The 18,997-nt window shown below is 45.5% G+C and overlaps 2 protein-coding genes across 2 annotated transcripts in view; both read right to left on the bottom strand.

The window, feature by feature from the left end:
• Positions 1-13,617, bottom strand: part of map7b (microtubule-associated protein 7b) — a gene marked incomplete at its 3' end in the record, with an annotated part of 48,945 nt that extends 35,328 nt beyond the window's left edge. The window contains 1 exon segment of the mRNA XM_029742987.1: positions 13,496-13,617. Coding sequence (XP_029598847.1) covers positions 13,496-13,538 — 43 coding nt within the window.
• A 3,689-nt stretch (positions 13,618-17,306) lies between these two features.
• On the bottom strand, positions 17,307-18,516 carry LOC115180839 (armadillo repeat-containing protein 1; the record flags this gene model as incomplete). Its single annotated transcript, XM_029742998.1, is given in 2 exon segments — positions 17,307-18,038; positions 18,442-18,516. Coding segments are annotated over 2 exon segments (270 nt in total), but the record flags the coding sequence as incomplete, so codon positions are not given.
• Positions 18,517-18,997: the final 481 nt, after the last annotated feature.

Genomic DNA, 18,997 nt, shown 5'->3' with positions numbered 1-18,997 from the left:
TTTGGTTTGCTAATTTAGTAGCTAGCAATCTAGCTAAGTGGTTAGCTTCTTTCAAAAATCAAGCTTCTCTTGGTAACAGCAGAGAAACCCCTCATTTATCTATATTTATTTTGTGTGTGCAGCAAACTGTGAGCAGAATTGTTTAGTTACTTGTATAACTTTGAGTTGGGATGCCTGTCCTGCAAATAGTTAAGTTACAGACTGCATACAAATGTTCCCAATGAGCTCGTTAGCATTTAGCTAGCTTTCGCTATGGGATTTTACATCAAATTCTCGAGGCCCCACTGCATCAGAGGGAGATAGAGAGGAACAAAGAGTTGGCATCACACTGGGGTTGTTACTCCTCAAAAAGCACAAGAGGATTTCGACAAACACCATCTCAGATTGTTTCTGAAATCGGTTCTGTAGTTAATACCATATATATATATATACACGAATTAGCATTCCTGAAACCTTATTTTATTGAAATAGAGAATACATTACATAGTATGAAGAAACAATACAACATGCCGCAGCTTCATACAAGTTGTCGAACACAGAGAACTGATACTGTATACGGGCCATTGGAGCGGGCTTGGCGTGGGGTCCGCAGGTGGCGTTTCACCAATCATTGTTAAGAGGTGTTTGTGCAAATCGGATGTTGGGTACTATATTTATTGAATATTATTATATGAATCCTAAAAATTAAAAAAATTGCCAATTTGGGTGCAATCAAATAGCTTCATTTCTCAAAGTTCAAATAGTCGATCAACAAAAGAATGTTTCAGGAATGCCAATTTTACTCATCTCTAAGTACAGGAATGATTCCTGTGCCATCTTTGTTTTACTTAACCCTTATTTCACCAGATCAGTTGACTGACAACACATTCCCATTTACAACAAGGACCTGGGGAATTTTTACAGAGGAGAGATGAATGAGCCAATTGTAAGCTGGGGATGATTAGGTGGCCGTGATGGTATGAGTGCCAGATTGGGAATTTAGCCAGGACACCAGGGGTTAACACCCCTACTCTTACGATAAGCACCATGGGATCTATAATGACCTCAGAGAGTCAGGACACCCGTTTAACGTCCCATCCGAAAGACGGCACCATACACAGGGCAATGTCCCCAATCACTGCCCTGGGGCATTGGGATATTTTTATTTATTTTTTAACCAGAGGAAAGAGTGTCTCCTACTGGCCCTCCAACACCACTACCAGCAGCATCTGGTCCCCATCCAGGGACTGACCAGGACCAACCCTGCTGTTAAATCAGGAATAGCTAGGCACCATTAGAGTGGAGAGTAGAGCAGAGCGGGGTAGAGTAGAGCAGAGCGGGGTAGAGTAGAGCAGAGCGGGGTAGAGCAGAGCGGGGTAGAGCAGAGCGGGGTAGAGCAGAGCGGGGTAGAGCAGAGCGGGGTAGAGCAGAGCGGGGCGGGGTGGGGTAGAGCAGAGCGGGGTAGAGTAGAGCAGAGCGGGGTAGAGCAGAGCAGAGCGGGGTAGAGCAGAGCGGGGTAGAGTAGAGCGGGGTAGAGCAGAGCGGGGTAGAGCAGAGCGGGGTAGAGTAGAGCAGAGCGGGGTAGAGTAGAGCAGAGCGGGGTAGAGTAGAGCAGAGCGGGGTAGGGTAGAGCAGAGCGGGGTAGAGTAGAGCAGAGCGGGGTAGAGTAGAGCGGGGTAGAGTAGAGCAGAGCGGAGCAGGGTAGAGCAGAGCGGGGTAGAGCGGAGCGGGGTAGAGCATAGCGGGGTAGAGCATAGCGGGGTAGAGCAGAGCGGGGTAGAGCAGAGCGGGGTAGAGCAGAGCGGGGTAGAGCAGAGCGGGGTAGAGTAGAGCAGAGCGGGGTAGAGTAGAGCAGAGCGGGGTAGAGTAGAGCGGAGCGGGGTAGAGCGGAGCGGAGCAGAGCAGAGCGGGGTAGAGCAGAGCAGAGTAGAGCAGAGCGGGGTAGAGCAGAGCGGAGCAGAGCGGGGTAGAGCAGAGCAGAGCGGGGTAGAGCAGAGCAGAGCGGGGTAGAGCAGAGCAGAGCGGGGTAGAGCAGAGCGGGGTAGAGCAGAGCAGAGCGGGGTAGAGCAGAGCAGAGCGGGGTAGAGCAGAGCGGGGTAGAGCAGAGCGGGGTAGAGCAGAGCGGGGTAGAGCAGAGCGGGGTAGAGAAGAGCGGGGTAGAGAAGAGCGGGGTAGAGCAGAGCGGGGTAGGATAGAGCAGAGCGGGGTAGAGCAGAGCAGAGCGGGGTAGAGCAGAGCAGAGCGGGGTAGAGCAGAGCAGAGCGGGGTAGAGCAGAGCAGAGCGGGGTAGAGCAGAGCGGGGTAGAGTAGAGCAGAGCGGGGTAGAGCAGAGCGGGGTAGAGCAGAGCGGGGTAGAGCAGAGCGGGGTAGAGCAGAGCGGGGTAGAGTAGAGCAGAGCGGGGTAGAGTAGAGCAGAGCGGGGTAGAGTAGAGCGGGGTAGAGTAGAGCGGGGTAGAGTAGAGCAGAGCGGAGCAGGGTAGAGCAGAGCGGGGTAGAGCAGAGCGGGGTAGAGCAGAGCGGGGTAGAGCAGAGCGGGGTAGAGCAGAGCGGGGTAGAGCAGAGCAGGGTAGAGCAGAGCGGGGTAGGGTAGAGCAGAGCGGGGTAGAGTAGAGCGGAGCGGGGTAGAGTAGAGCAGAGCGGGGTAGAGTAGAGCGGGGTAGAGTAGAGCGGGGTAGAGTAGAGTAGAGCGGGGTAGAGTAGAGCAGAGTAGAGCAGAGCAGAGCGGGGTAGAGCAGAGCAGAGCGGGGTAGAGCAGAGCAGAGCGGGGTAGAGCAGAGCGGGGTAGAGCAGAGCGGGGTAGAGCAGAGCGGGGTAGAGCAGAGCGGGGTAGAGCAGAGCGGGGTAGAGCAGAGCGGGGTAGAGCAGAGCGGGGTAGAGAAGAGCGGGGTAGAGCGGGGTAGAGAAGAGCGGGGTAGAGCGGGGTAGAGCAGAGCGGGGTAGGATAGAGCAGAGCGGGGTAGAGCAGAGCGGGGTAGAGAAGAGCGGGGTAGAGAAGAGCGGGGTAGGATAGAGCAGAGCGGGGTAGGATAGAGCAGAGCAGAGCAGGCCAGGATAGAGCAGAGCAGAGCAGGCCAGGATAGAGCAGAGCAGAGCAGGCCAGGATAGAGCAGAGCAGAGCAGGCCAGGATAGAGCAGAGCAGAGCAGGCTAGGATAGAGCAGAGCAGAGCAGGCTAGGATAGAGCAGAGCAGAGCAGGCTAGGATAGAGCAGAGCAGAGCAGGCTAGGATAGAGCAGGCTGTTTTGTAGAGGAGTTTTAACCCTGCTTCTAAACCTGCCCTGTGCACACACACCACTGTTACTGTGTCTCTCCCATTCAACTCTCACCTCACCCACAGGCCAAACACACACAGTTGAATCTGATCTTTGTCCCCATGCAGTAATAATGTAACCCTGTACTGACACGTTAACCCTGCTCACACACCAAGCCCATTCAGACAACAGACCTTAACCTTCTATTCAGGAAGTGATGTTCTGGCCAAGGGATCTTTGTTAGGAGCCCCAGTGCTCCTTCTGAATGTTAACGCGGTACGGTTTTGGAAACATTATGGAACGCATCTTTCATATAAGTGAGAAATAATTCTCATAATAACAACAACAAGGCACACCACCTCATTTAACACCTGATTTACTTTTTTTTTTTTTTAAAAGGGCACATCTCAACAGGTGTTCCAGGTAAATCAGGTGGTGGTGGAGGGGGAATAGGCTAGACAAGCTGGGATGTTTTTGTGTCAGTAAGATGAATGACAGAAATGGCACTGGAAAACCTTTCTGTGAAAATATTGCTATAATAACCATCCTATGAAGTAAACTCTGAGTCACGTGATGACTTGGTCCTCCCACTATGACTCAGGAAAGCAGGCAGTTTATTAAAGCTACAGATGAAGCTACAGATAAATTAATGATGAACTTCACAGGGTGGTGAAAGTGCAAAGTGATAAATATCGAGGGTTTTACACTGGTGACATGATCATCGATGCTTGGCTGCCGTTTGACAAATAAAAATAATCTCACTCTTTGGTCCATAATAATCTCATCTATACCCAGACTGTATCTGCCCGCTGTTGGCTAGAGAGCACATAACAGAGTATTGTGACAAAAATATGTTTCCATCGCATTTTCAACTGATGGTTAACTATAATTTTTAATTGGGTACATGGGAATTTAACCACAAAAGATATCTTTATGGTCACTACATCATCACGCATAGTGTTTATCTGCAACAACAGGAAACATCTCCGGTGGGAAAATGCTCCTTTCGCTTTAAGGCAGATTTTAGAATATTTGCGTGAAACCTAGATACTGATATGAAATAAATTCAAGATGTTTTGAAAACTGCTTCGCAAGCGATGATTATTGAGGTCTCTAAACGTTAAAAACAGGGCGTCTGGATTGTAGTTCACATGTCCCCACCGGTAAGCGCTGCTTATAGGGGAAAGGGGGACACCTAGTCAGTTGTAAAACAATGCATTCAACTAAAAATGTGTCTTCCACATTTAACCCAACCCCTCTGAATCAGAGAGGCTGCCATAAATCGACATCCACGTCTTCAGTGCCCGGGGAACAGTGGGTTAACCTTGCCTTGCTCAGGGGAAGAACAACACATTTTTACCTCGCCACCTTTCAATTACTGGCCCAACGCTCTAACCACTAGGATACCTATAGCTGAGATAATTCAGAAGGCCTTCTTAACGCCAACGCACACCATGCTCACACACAGAAAAACATTGGGTGATTTAAAATTCAACAGTAAACATGTATCATCATTTGTAGGGGATGACAACAACAACAACAAAAAACCATTGGGCCAATTGGGATTATTGTTAGTCACACAGGATTTCAGTTATTGTGTGTGTGACCACAGATGATCCATTATATTGACCAGATACTCGATTGGCCACTAACAATGAAAATACATGTCTTCAACACTGGAAGGCAGTTATAGCCTGGGTACCGGGGCTCTTTAGCTAATCCACTTTCTGTTCTCCATGCCATCTGCCAAAGACAAAACACCACCTGCTAGAGAGGACATTTTGGGCCCAGTTATCCCTCTCTCTTCACCTCTTCCTCTCTGTTCACTACTATAGCTCCCGTCTTGGACCAATCGGTGTTCTCTACGGTAACACGTCCGTATCTAACGCCCCGTAAACATTGTGACGGTATTTCATTACACCGTATGTCATCTTCACTGTTTCTCGTCAGATCTGATTTATTTTGTGAGATTGCAAAATATGACCTTTTCATTCAAGACAGGATGAATTGTTTCAGGTGATAAAAAAACATGTTTTGTTTATAGCAAGTCAAGTTAGCTTAAAGCTAGGCTAAAGGTGCCACTGTAGCTAGCCTAAAGCTAGGCTAGGTTGAAAGTGCCCCTGTAGCTAGCTTAAAGCTAGGCTAGGTTGAAGGTGCCCCTGTAGCTAGCCTAAAGCTAGGCTAGGTTGAAGGTGCCACTGTAGCTAGCCTAAAGCTAGGCTAGGTTGAAGGTGCCACTGTAGCTAGCCTAAAGCTAGGCTAGGTTGAAGGTGCCACTGTAGCTAGCCTAAAGCTAGGCTAGGTTGAAGGTGCCACTGTAGCTAGCCTAAAGCTAGGCTAGGTTGAAGGTGCCACTGTAGCTAGCCTAAAGCTAGGCTAGGTTGAAGATGCCACTGTAGCTAGCCTAAAGCTAGGCTAGGTTGAAGGTGCCACTGTAGCTAGCCTAAAGCTAGGCTAGGTTGAAGGTGCCACTGTAGCTAGCTTAAACCTAGGCTAGGTTGAAGGTGCCACTGTAGCTAGCCTAAAGCTAGGCTAGGTTGAAGTTACCACTGTAGCTAGCCTAAAGCTAGGCTAGGTTGAAGTTACCACTGTAGCCAGCTTAAACCTAGGCTAGGTTGAAGGTGCCACTGTAGCTAGCCTAAAGCTAGGCTAGGTTGAAGTTACCACTGTAGCTAGCCTAAAGCTAGGCTAGGTTGAAGTTACCACTGTAGCTAGCTTAAACCTAGGCAGGTTGAAGAATCCACTGTAGCGAGCCTAAAGCTAGGCTAGGTTGAAGATGCCACTGTAGCTAGCCTAAAGCTAGGCTAGGTTGAAGATGCCACTGTAGCTAGCCTAAAGCTAGGCTAGGTTGAAGGTGCCACTGTAGCTAGCTTAAACCTAGGCTAGGTTGAAGGTGCCACTGTAGCTAGCCTAAAGCTAGGCTAGGTTGAAGTTACCACTGTAGCTAGCCTAAAGCTAGGCTAGGTTGAAGTTACCACTGTAGCCAGCTTAAACCTAGGCTAGGTTGAAGGTGCCACTGTAGCTAGCCTAAAGCTAGGCTAGGTTGAAGTTACCACTGTAGCTAGCCTAAAGCTAGGCTAGGTTGAAGTTACCACTGTAGCTAGCTTAAACCTAGGCAGGTTGAAGAATCCACTGTAGCGAGCCTAAAGCTAGGCTAGGTTGAAGATGCCACTGTAGCTAGCCTAAAGCTAGGCTAGGTTGAAGATGCCACTGTAGCTAGCCTAAAGCTAGGCTAGGTTGAAGGTGCCACTGTAGCTAGCTTAAACCTAGGCTAGGTTGAAGGTGCCACTGTAGCTAGCCTAAAGCTAGGCTAGGTTGAAGATACCACTGTAGCTAGCCTAAAGCTAGGCTAGGTTGAAGAATCCACTGTAGCTAGCTTAAACCTAGGCTAGGTTGAAGGTGCCACTGTAGCGAGCCTAAAGCTAGGCTAGGTTGAAGAATCCACTGTAGCTAGCCTAAAGCTAGGCTAGGTTGAAGGTGACGTGGACAACCCCATGCATGCACCTTATCAAAAAATATGACTCATTCAATATTGCGCCATCCCATTCTCTGGGCTCTGTCTGCAATCATAACCAGTAGTATCTACCAGGAATCATGAATCATAACCAGTAGTATCCACCAGGAATCATGAATCATAACCAGTAGTATCTACCAGGAATAATGACTCGTAACCAGTAGTATCCACCAGGAATAATGACTCGTAACCAGTAGTATCCACCAGGAATAATGACTCATAACCAGTAGTATCTACCAGGAATAATGACTCATAACCAGTAGTATCCACCAGGAATAATGAACCGTAACCAGTAGTATCCACCAGGAATAATGACTCATAACCAGTAGTATCTACCAGGAATAATGATTCATAACCAGTAGTATCTACCAGGAATAATGACTCATAACCAGTAGTATCTACCAGGAATAATGACTCATAACCAGTAGTATCCACCAGGAATAATGACTCATAACCAGTAGTATCCACCAGGAATAATGACTCGTAACCAGTAGTATCCACCAGGAATAATGACTCGTAACCAGTAGTATCTACCAGGAATAATGACTCATAACCAGTAGGATCCACCAGGAATAATGACTCATAACCAGTAGGATCCACCAGGAATAATGACTCGTAACCAGTAGTATCCACCAGGAATAATGACTCATAACCAGTAGTATCCACCAGGAATAATGACTCATAACCAGTAGTATCTACCAGGAATAATGAACCGTAACCAGTCATTTCAGGAAACTAGGCGTATGTCATTACCGCACAGGAGAGCCATTTGAACACAAACATTTTTGGGGGAGGCAGAAATGTCTTCTGGAACATGTGAACTTTCATGTGCCTTAATAACAAACTTTTATGCCATCTGTAAATACAAATAAAACGTTAAATTAAGAGCCTAGTAGGTTTAGCCACAGAAAGTCAGTAACTTTCCCGCTAGCTATGATTGGATGAGATAATGAGTGGGCTGGACATGCCGAGAGATGGGTTCGGATTGGTCTGCCATGTAGCGCGCTTCTGTCTATATGAGCTGGTCAGTATATGTAGGTAATCCTGTCTAATGCAGCTTTTTTAAATGTATTGCTTAGTAGAACTGTATAAGTGTTGCTCTCCACTTTCTGGACGACCGAGTTTTGAAAATCAGTGGAATTAAGAGTATGATAGCTAAAGAGATGGAGAAAACACCTGTCTCCGGATTACATCTTCAATCTAAGGGCAACCATGGCATCCGTGACAGAGGGAGAAGTGTCCATCCATGTGTGGGTAAGATAGTCTAGCTAGCTACATTCAGAAATTACACGTTTCTAAATTTGTCAGAAAGTCATTTCCATTTTAAGTTAGTGTACTGTTAAAATATACAAGCTAGCTAGCTAGCTAGCTAGCTACGTCTTAACAAAAGACTCCATGATTGCTCTACACCCGTTGAATATGGCCGGTGTCAGTAAACATTGGCAAAAAAGCGTTATAAAATTGTTGCCAGCAGCACAGTTACAGTCACCAACACTCTAGATAACATGAAAACAGCCTAACCAGCTCTGCTAGGGAGAGTAAAATGGTCAGAGTGAGGTGTTCTCGTGTGTCTGGAAGTAGCTAGCAAGCTAGCCAACGTTAGCTTGGGTGCTTGACTGCTGTTAGGACAGAACGCTCAGATCAACCCTTAATAAAGAGATGGGTCGGGCTAAAGCTTAAGAGGGTGTGAACGATGCTGAATGAGTGTAGACAAAGAAGAGCTCTCCAGTAGGTACCAAAACATTCAAAGGCCATTTTCTCAAAGTTTACAAAATGAGTTTACAAGATTATCAACTTTCAAATCAGAATTACTTTCTCATTGTTCCTCATCTGTAGTGTCTGATATACCATGTTGTAGCTCTGAGTCTCTACTTTTATCCAATGTAAAAAAACACCATTTCAAATGTTGCTACATAAGAGCAAATCGAGCCGGTAGGTGACATATGGACTTTTAAATGAACAAGGCTAAGTCTGGCATATACTTATTCCCACACTTCACAATAAAAGCACCCCTCAACCTCAGAAGATGCCCTTCTGGAGGCCTGCAGCCATACAGTCATTATACCCTAATGTAGGACTGACTATATGCCTACAAGCCAAATAAAGTGCAGAGCGTGCAAGATGCGTGCAACTCATCATTCATCCTTCATTCAGTCCAGTCAGTCACTATGTCATCCATTCAGTTCAGTCAGTCACTATGTCATCCATTCAGTCCAGTCAGTCACTATGTCATCCATTCAGTCAGTCACTATGTCATCCATTCAGTCCAGTCAGTCACTATGTCATCCATTCAGTCCAGTCAGTCACTATGTCATCCATTCAGTCACTATGTCATCCATTCAGTCCAGTCAGTCACTATGTCATCCATTCAGTCCAGTCAGTCACTATGTCATCCATTCAGTCCAGTCAGTCACTATGTCATCCATTCAGTTCAGTCAGTCACTATGTCATCCATTCAGTTCAGTCAGTCACTATGTCATCCATTCAGTTCAGTCAGTCACTATGTCATCCATTCAGTCCAGTCAGTCACTATGTCATCCAGTCAGTCACTATGTCATCCAGTCAGTCACTATGTCATCCAGTCAGTCACTATGTCATCCAGTCAGTCACTATGTCATCCAGTCAGTCACTATGTCATCCAGTCAGTCACTATGTCATCCATTCAGTTCAGTCAGTCACTATGTCATCCATTCAGTCATTTGTCTGAGTTGCCATAGGAACTAAATCAAAGAGAATAGAGAACATTTGTTTATTCAAATCCATGAGTTTATTCAAAACGATCTAAATTCTCCAAAGTTCTTTAGCCCATTACTTTAATAATTCAATGTTTAATTTAAGCCTATCCAAAAATTACTTGGGTATTGGTGTCTTGCGGAATCATTTTAGAACGCTATGTGTGTTTTATAACTGTTTTTATTATAGTCCTCCCCTTTAAAAGAGAGACCATAGTTCACAGGCCTCTAAATAAATTTTAAACTAAAAAGTTTTAGAAGCACATGCAGTGGCTGATAGGAAAAACAGATCTGGCACTAAGAATAGGCTGTAGATAGTCTTGACCATTTGGGACACCTTGGCTATTTCGATCAGGACAGGTCATAGCCAAGACTTAATCAATATTTGGTTTTGTCTCATTTATTGACATGTATATAGCATCTGTGTGATGGGGTTGTGCAACACAAATGGCTATAACAAGCCTCCATACAGAGTGGAATTCACAAATACAACAGTCATAATGCCTAATATAACACGGAAGCCAACCGGCTGTGCGCGTGCGCCATCGTGCATACATTTATTTTGTCCCCCCTCACACCAAACGCCATCACGACACGCAGGTTCAAATATCAAAACAATCTCTGAACCAATTACATTAATTTGGGGACTGGTCAAAAAGCATTAAACCTTTATGGCAATTTAGCTAGTTAGCTTGAACTTGCTAGCTAATTTGTCCTATTTAGCTAGCTTGCTGTTGCTAGCTAAATTTGTCTTGGGATATAAACATTGGGTTGTAATTTTACCTGAAATGCACAAGGTCCTCTACTCCGACAATTAATCCACAGATAAAACGGCCAACCGAATAGTTTCTAGTCATCTCTCCTCCTATTATTTTTCTTCTCTTGACTTTATATTGCGATTGGCAACTTTCATAAATTAGGTGCATTACCGCCACTGACCTCGTTCATCTTTCATCCACCCACGTGGGTATAACCAATGAGATGGCACGTACCTGCTTCTATAAACCAATGAGGAGATGGGAGAGGCAGGACTTGCAGCGCGATCTGCGTCACAAATAGAACTGACTTCTATTTTAGCCCTTGGCAACACAGACGCTTGTTGGCGCGTGCGAGCAATGTGGGTGCAATAATTGAATAATATACATTTCTAATTTATTTTGCAACGCACGCGACGCGAGCGGTGTAGTCAGCCTGTTAGACCTACAGTCTGTGTTCCCAAATACTGGAGAAAAAGTGTGATTCATTAGGTTACATCACCACAGTAGCCCCACACGGCTATAAAAATGTATTAAGCAACCAGATGGCCATTAAACAACACACAACAGCATGGCATATTTAGATAGTGGAATAGGCCTTGGCCTAAATCATATTTACTTTCTATTTCACAGCTCCAGGCAGTTATTCTAGACAAGGCTCTTCTTTGTCTTTATAGTATCATTCTCACACAAGTCATTTGCTGATGGCCCCAAGCCTAAACTACGCCATCTACTGATATAACGTCATTATCAAATGCCGTTCTAAAACAAGCTCTACACTTTTATTTTGGAAATGAAACCAGAAGCTGAAAAAGCAACTAATGTCTGGGCTGGAGTTGAGTGATTGATTAGTTAGCTACGTTTGCTTCATGTCCTTTGCAGATGCCACATTCTTGACAAAAGTTTGTACGTATAGAGAAGATCTGTAACTACTGAGTAAAGGGAGACAAATTAAGAATTGAAAATGTAAATGTTAATTCATAGTCGTAACACAGGGTTTCTACGTTTACAGATCTAATTTAAAATGGTTACGTTTCATGTATGGCTTTTCTTACAATCCTAACAATTTACGTATGGATTTCCTTACGATTCTAACAATACATACATTCAACTTTTTGGCAGCTTTTTGGCTCCATATGAACGCGACCCAAAGTTTGGAAAATGTCAAAGTACACAGCGTCCTGTCTCACAACGGAGCTTTCAACCGCAAGGGGGCGCTGTGATTCCACGCCGTTGTGGGAGTAATAAATGATAAATGACATCCGGTGCAACACAAAGTGCTTATGGGTAACGTAAGGCTTCAACATAAACGAGACGGACGGAGACGATCCACAGTTCCATCTGAAAATGGGGTACAAAAATGTCATACGATTTCATCCCCAGACGCAGAGACCGATTTGAGATTGATTAGGACTGGGGAGGTATAGGTTAGTAGGTCTAGGCCCCATAGAACCACCATACTGGGACTGGGCCCCATAGAATCACCATGCCGGGCCTGGGCCCCATAGAACCACCATACTGGGCCCCATAGAACCACCATGCCGGGCCTGGGCCCCATAGAACCACCATGCTGGGCCCCATAGAACCACCATACTGGGCCCCATCTTACCACCATACTGGGCCTGGGCCCCATAGAACCACCATACTGGGCCTGGGCCCCATAGAACCACCATGCCGGGCCTGGGCCCCATAGAACCACCATGCCGGGCCTGGGCCCCATAGAACCACCATACCGGGCCTGGGCCCCATAGAACCACCATACCGGGCCTGGGCCCCATAGAACCACCATACTGGGACTGGGCCCCATCTTACCACCATACTGGGCCCCATCTTACCACCATACTGGGCCTGGGCCCCATAGAACCACCATGCTGGGCCCCATAGAACCACCATACTAGGCCTGGGCCCCATAGAACCACCATGCTGGGCCCCATAGAACCACCATACTGGGCCTGGGCCCCATAGAACCACCATACTGGGCCTCATAGAACCACCATACTGGGCTCCATAGAACCACCATACTGGGCCCCATAGAACCACCATACTGGGCCCCATAGAACCACCATACTGGGCCCCATAGAACCACCATGCTGGGCCTGGGCCCAATAGAACCATACTGGGCCTGAGCCCCATAGAACCACCATACTGGGCTCCATAGAACCACCATGCTGGGCCCCATAGAACCACCATGCTGGGCCCCATAGAACCATACTGGGCCTGAGCTCCATAGAACCACCATACTGGGCCTCATAGAACCACCATACTGGGCCCCATAGAACCACCATACTGGGCCCCATAGAACCACCATACTGGGCCCTGTAGAACCATACTGGGCCTGAGCTCCATAGAACCATACTGGTCATATATTCCTTATTCCTGGGAACAACATAATAGATTGTAGGCCATGATGCAAACACACAGCCTAATACTGAAACCAAATCTCTTCCCCAGTAGGCTAAACCTCTTCATCCTATCAACAGGCTTGGATTTGGCACTACACTGTCTGGAATTGAACTCCGACAGAAATCAGCGTTTGAGTCTGGACGCTTTCCTCTCAGGACCTCTACAAGCAGAATGTTTAATATGATTATATATATTTTTTAAATATAGTAGAGGTCGTGAGAAGTAAATTTCCTTATTCAAACGCTAATTTCTACTTGATGTAGTATCCAATCTAATGTCTGGTTTCCAGACAAGGCACGACAACGGAACAAAGCCATAATCCCTTTATGTAATCTATAGCCACCCATTTCATAGTTCCCTCAGAAGGGTGCCGAATATAACACGAATACTGTGTAACAGTGATGACAAATTAACGATATATTATTACAGAGTCCGGAGCTGTTCCCACCGGTTCCACCTGTCATATCAACTCAGCGGGGAACACCGGGGATTTTACGGTAGCAGGAGTTACAAACTGTACGCGGTGTAACGTGTCCCCAAGCCCAACTAGTGTATCTAAACCTACTGCCCGAATTAGTCTGGAGAACTACCCAAACAGCTCGTTAAAAAACTACTTTCCCGTTTAAAACAAACCCAGTTGCATAATAACCGGCGGGTTGGTTCAGTGATCTACGGGTTGATAGTTAATCCGGTCCCCGTGACCCGACGGCTCTCGCTACTTCCAATCACATACTGTCGTCGATAAGAGAATAGAAGAGGGGGTTCATTAAAAACCCCTCCGTACCGTCCACGGATACACCAAGTGAATTGACACGTTAAACGGGGAGGGAAGTTGTCGAGTTTCCCGTCGACGGGAGCTCACCTTGTGTCTCTGGAGATGCGTTGCTGCTGTCCCGGTCGGCCATTCCTGACGTCTACCGAGGGATTAGTGTGGACACGGAGCGGACGTAATGGTACCGGGAAACCGGTCCCCTGGCGGACAGGTGGGGGACAACACACACACACACACACTTTCTGTTTTAAATCACATCTTTCATCTCCGTTCATTCACCTGTTCCATCCCCCCCCTTAAAGAACAGGCTAATTATACTGATAAATGGGGGTATTGAACAAGACACACGTTCAGTACAGTGTCCGCAGCTCAGATGAAGTGCAGTGGGGCCCCTATAGGTTTAATGCTGGGTAAGACTTATAGCGGGTTCACTTCATGTCAAACATTAACCTAGAGATGACTCAAGATAAGTGTTGATACAACTCGCCTAAAAATAAAACAGATCTAAGATCAGCTTCCCCTGTCCCAAATCCTAACCTTAACCATTAGTGAGGGGGAACGCTAAACTGACCCCAGATCAGCTTCACGCTACACCGTGGATAGATTACAGTATATATAAATATACTGCCTCCTACTGGTGAAACCTGGATAATGATCATAACGTTAATGGTATTGGTTTGGCTGTAAATCAGACAGACGTAACAATTTATTACCTTTTAATAGCTTTAAAAACTGTCTACATCAGGGTATCATGCCCATTTCAAATGTATCTTTATTTAAAAAAAAAAGTAATTTCAGAATATTTTGGCAAGCAAGCTGGCTAACTCATCAACCCTGCTTTGTAGTGGACCCCTGTGGTGTAGGTGTTAGTGGTGACTGTTTTAGAAGCATCATTTGACTGCAACATAGATCAATTAGACATTATTTTTTGTCAAACGTTTCTAATATTCTCTATAAAACTGAGTTTGAGTTCTTGTGCATTTCATTCATGCAATGTTTTGCTCATCTGTTCACTTGAGTTCTTTTGGTGATTGTAGTTTGTTGAAATTATTTTATTTTGGGATCATTTTATTTCAGAATTAGGAAACATATCGAAGGCAGTTTTTACAAGCGTTTTAGTCACCTCAGAGGCAACGAGTTAAAAAAACAAAAATACATAAAATATCTGAGGGGTACTGTGGATCATAAAACAAGATCAATAACTAGATTTTCTGGTTTATTATTAAGAAAGCACTTGGCTCATGCTCCCAGGTGTTTGTTTTGTTGTTGTAATAACGTTTCATCAGACATCCATATAGATCACCTGGGAGCAGCATTTTCCATTGTCACGAATTCACCTACAACTCCAGCACCTGCTCAACGTACCTGGATGTGTGTATGTTCTTCAGATTTTGTCATTAACAAGCCTTAACTTAGATAATTTTTTGGTTTTTTTGGTTGTTGAGTAAGACAATTCCCCATTTCAAGCTTATCTTTCCCATAAATAAACAAAGTTATTTCAGAATATTTAGGCAAGCTAACTCACCGATCCTGCTTTGTAGTAAACCCCTCAGAACATACACGTAAACAATAATAAAATATTCCAACAGGCGTAGAGACAGACAGCAAACACAGTGAACAGTTAACATGGATAAATAGACCAGATTGAAGTGTTGGATAATATGTACATTCATTCCAATGTATTGCCTGAAAGCAGTGAGCAGGGCTGCAAAAGAAATCAACAGATAACACCTTTCTCTAGCAACAGCAGCAGCCTATTGTACCATCTGATCCTTCATAAGACATGATTTGTTTGTAGGGTGACCACACGTCCCGGATTGGGCAGGATAGTCCCACATTTTGGTCCTTTGTCCCACAACCAATCATGTCCTGCATTTTACCCACAAATTTCAAATTTAACAAATTGACCAAAAAAAAAAGCAGGATGCCTCTGCCCAAAAATATAGATTACAATGTCCTGCAAAATCATCCCATTGTCCCGCATTTGAGTATTTTAAATGTGGTCACCCTAGTCAGTGGCAGTGGTGTAAAGTACTTAAGTAAAAAGAAAACTTTAAAATACTACTTAAGTAAGTCCTTTACTATTCATATTTTTGTCAACTTTTACTTAACTACAGTTGAAGTTGGAAGTTTACATACACTTAGGTTGGAGTCATTAAAACTCGTTTTTCAACCACTCCACAAATTTCTTGTTAACAAACTATAGTTTTGGCAAGTCGGTTAGAACATCTACTTTGTGCATGACGCAAGTCATTTTTCCAACAATTGTTTACAAATTATTTCACTTATAATTCACTGTATTACAATTCCAGTGGGTCAGAAGTTTACATACACTAAGTTGACTGTGCCTTTAAACAGCTTGGAAAATTCCCGAAAATGATGTCATGGCTTTAGAAGCTTCTGATAGGCTAATTGACAATTTGAGTCAATTGGAGGTGTACCTGTGGATATATTTCAAGGCCTACCTTCAAAATCAGTGCCTCTTTGCTTGACATCATGGAAAAATCAAAAGAAATCAGCCAAGACCTCAGAAAAAACAATTGTAGACCTCCACAAGTCTGGTTCATCCTTGGGAGCAATTTCCAAACGCCTGAAGGTACCACGTTCATCTGTACAAACAATAGTACGCAAGTATAAACACCATGGGACCGTCATACCGCTCAGGAAGGAGACTCGTTCTGTCTCCTAGAGATGAACGTACTTTGGTGCAAAAAGGGCAAATCAATCCCAGAACAACAGCAAAGGACCTTGTGCTGGAGGAAACGGGTACAAAAGTATCTATATCCACAGTAAAACGAGTCCTATATCGACATAACCTGAAAGGCCGCTCAGCAAGGAAGAAGTCACTGCTCCAAAACCGCCATAAAAAAGCCAGACTACGGTTTGCAACGGCAAATAGGGACGAAGATCGTACTTTGGAGAAATGTCCTCTGGTCTGATGAAACAAAAATATAACTGTTTGGCCATAATGACCATCCTTATGTTTGGAGGAAAAAGGGGGATGCTTGCAAGCCGAAGAACACCATCCCAACCATGAAGCACGGAGGTGGCAGCATCATGTTGTGGGGGTGCTTTGCTGCAGGAGGGACTGGTGCACTTCACAAAATAGATGGCATCATGAGGGAGGGAAATTATGTGGATATATTGAAGCAACATCTCAAGACATCAATCAGGAAGTTAAAGCTTGGTTGCAAATGGGTCTTCCAAGTGGACAATGACCCCAAGCATACTTCCAAAGTTGTGCCAAAATGGCTTAAGGACAACAAAGTCAAAGTATTGGAGCATCACAAAGCCCTGACCTCAATCCTATAGAAAATGTGTGGGCAGAACTGAAAAAGTGTGTGCGAGCAAGGAGGCCTACAAACCTGACTCAGTTACACCAGCTCTGTCAGGAGGAATGGGCCAAAATTCACCCAACTTATTGTGGGAAGCTTGTGGAAGGCTACCCGAAATGTTTGACCCAAGTTAAACAATTTAAAGGCAATGCTACCAAATACTAATTGAGTGTATATAAACTTCTGTCCCACTGGGAATGTGATGAAAGAAATAAAAGCTGAAATAAATCATTCTCTCTACTATTATTCTGACATTTCACATTCTTAAAATAAAGTGGTGATCCTACCTGAGCTAAGACAGGAAATCTTTACTAGGATTAAATGTCAGGAATTGTGGAAAACTGAGTTTAAATGTATATGGCTAAGGTGTATGTAAACTTCTGACTTCAACTGTACATTCCTAAAGAAAATAATGTACTTTTTACTCCATACATTTTCCCTGACACCCAAAAGCACTCTTTACATTTTAAATGCTTAGCAGGACAAGAAAATGTTCCAATTCACACACTAAACAGAGGTCATCCCTACTGCCTCTGATCTGGTGGACTCATTAAACACGTGGTTTGTTTGTAAATGATGTCTGAGTGTTGGAGTGTGCCCTCTGGCTATCCATCATTAAAACATGTAAAAAGCCAATGGTGCCGTCTGATTTGCTTGATATAAGGAATTTGAAATAATTCATACTTTTACTTGAGTCATTTTCTATTAAGGTATCTTTACTTTTTACACCTCTGATCACATCCTGTTTCTCTCTCTGTCCCCTAGTGTATGTTTACACCAATCCAATGCTTTTAAATCCATGACGGGGAGTGTACACTTCAGGAGATGTGTTGTAGAATGGGGATGCAGCCATAGTGTACACTACGGGAGATGTGTTGTAGAATGGGGATGCAGCCATAGTGTACACTACGGGAGATGTGTTGTAGAATGGGGATGCAGCCATAGTGTACACTACGGGAGATGTGTTGTAGAATGGGGATGCAGCCATAGTGTACACTACGGGAGATGTGTTGTAGAATGGGGATGCAGCCATACGGATGCAGTTCTGCTGTGTTCCCAGTTCAGGTGTCCCCTGTGAGAACAGCCTCCTGAGGGCCCCAGTTTCACCAGTAGAAGGATCTGGTGAGGAAAGTGGCTGCTGAGCCGAGCCAGCTGCCAGTGGTGTTGTCCTTGGCTGCGGTACGGGACACGGCGCGGTCCGTCTCGCTCTCGGGACTCTCGTCCTCTGGGAGGTAGTCTGGGATTGATACGTTCTCCTCCCTCACATTACCACCACACACACTAAGGGGGAGCAGGACCTGGGGGGAGGAGGAGGGGGTGGGGGGGGGGAGAAGGAGAGGGGGGGGGGGGGGAAGGAGAGGGGGGGAGGAGAGAAGGAGAGGAGCAAAGGGGAGCGAGGAGAGAAGAGGGAGGAGAGAGAGGAGGGAGGGGAGGAGAAAAGAGAAGAGAGGAGAGAAGATGAGGGAGGAGAGGAGAGAAGAGAGAAGGAGAGGGAGGAGATAAGAGGAGGGGAGGAGCGAAGGGGAGGGAGGAGAGAGAGGAGGGAGGGGAGGAGAGAAGAGGAGGAGAGAAGAGAGAAGGGGAGGGAGGAGAGAAGAGAGAAGAAGAGGGAGGAGAGAAGAAGAGGGATTAGAGGCACAGAAATTAACATGGAAGCTCAGTCCATCGTTCTTTCATTCTTTCCTGAGCCAAGTGTCTCACCTCCTCCCCAACTTCATTCCTCACCACCTGTTGGGCTGACAGCACCTTGGTAGCAGCGATGGCCGACGCCAGACTCTACAGGGAGAGATGGACACTATTAAATTACAACACTTTAACCAATGCGCTAATCTGTGTGTCTAGTGGGTGAGCTAGAGAGACAGATGGGAGAGACAGATGGGAGAGACAGACGGAGAGACAGACGGAGAGACAGACGGAGAGACAGATGGGAGAGAGAGATGGGAGACAGATGGAGAGCGAGAGAGACAGATGGAGAGCGAGAAAGACAGATGGAGAGCGAGAGACAGATGGAGAGACAGATGGGAGAGAGAGATGGAGAGCGAGAGAGACAGATGGAGAGCGAGAGAGACAGATGGAGAGACAGATGGAGAGCGAGAGAGACAGATGGGAGAGACAGATGGAGAGCAAGAGAGACAGATGGAGAGACAGATGGAGAGAGAGATGGAGAGAGATGGAGACAGATGGAGAGAGATGGAGAGACAGATGGAGAGAGATGGAGAGACAGATGGAGAGAGATGGAGAGACAGATGGAGAGACA

The sequence above is a fragment of the Salmo trutta genome, unplaced genomic scaffold, assembly GCF_901001165.1.
Source record: "Salmo trutta unplaced genomic scaffold, fSalTru1.1, whole genome shotgun sequence".
In the NCBI taxonomy this organism is placed as follows: Eukaryota; Metazoa; Chordata; class Actinopteri; order Salmoniformes; family Salmonidae; genus Salmo; species Salmo trutta.
Note: the sequence above shows the minus strand (reverse complement) of the source record. Positions and strands in the feature narration are given on the sequence as shown.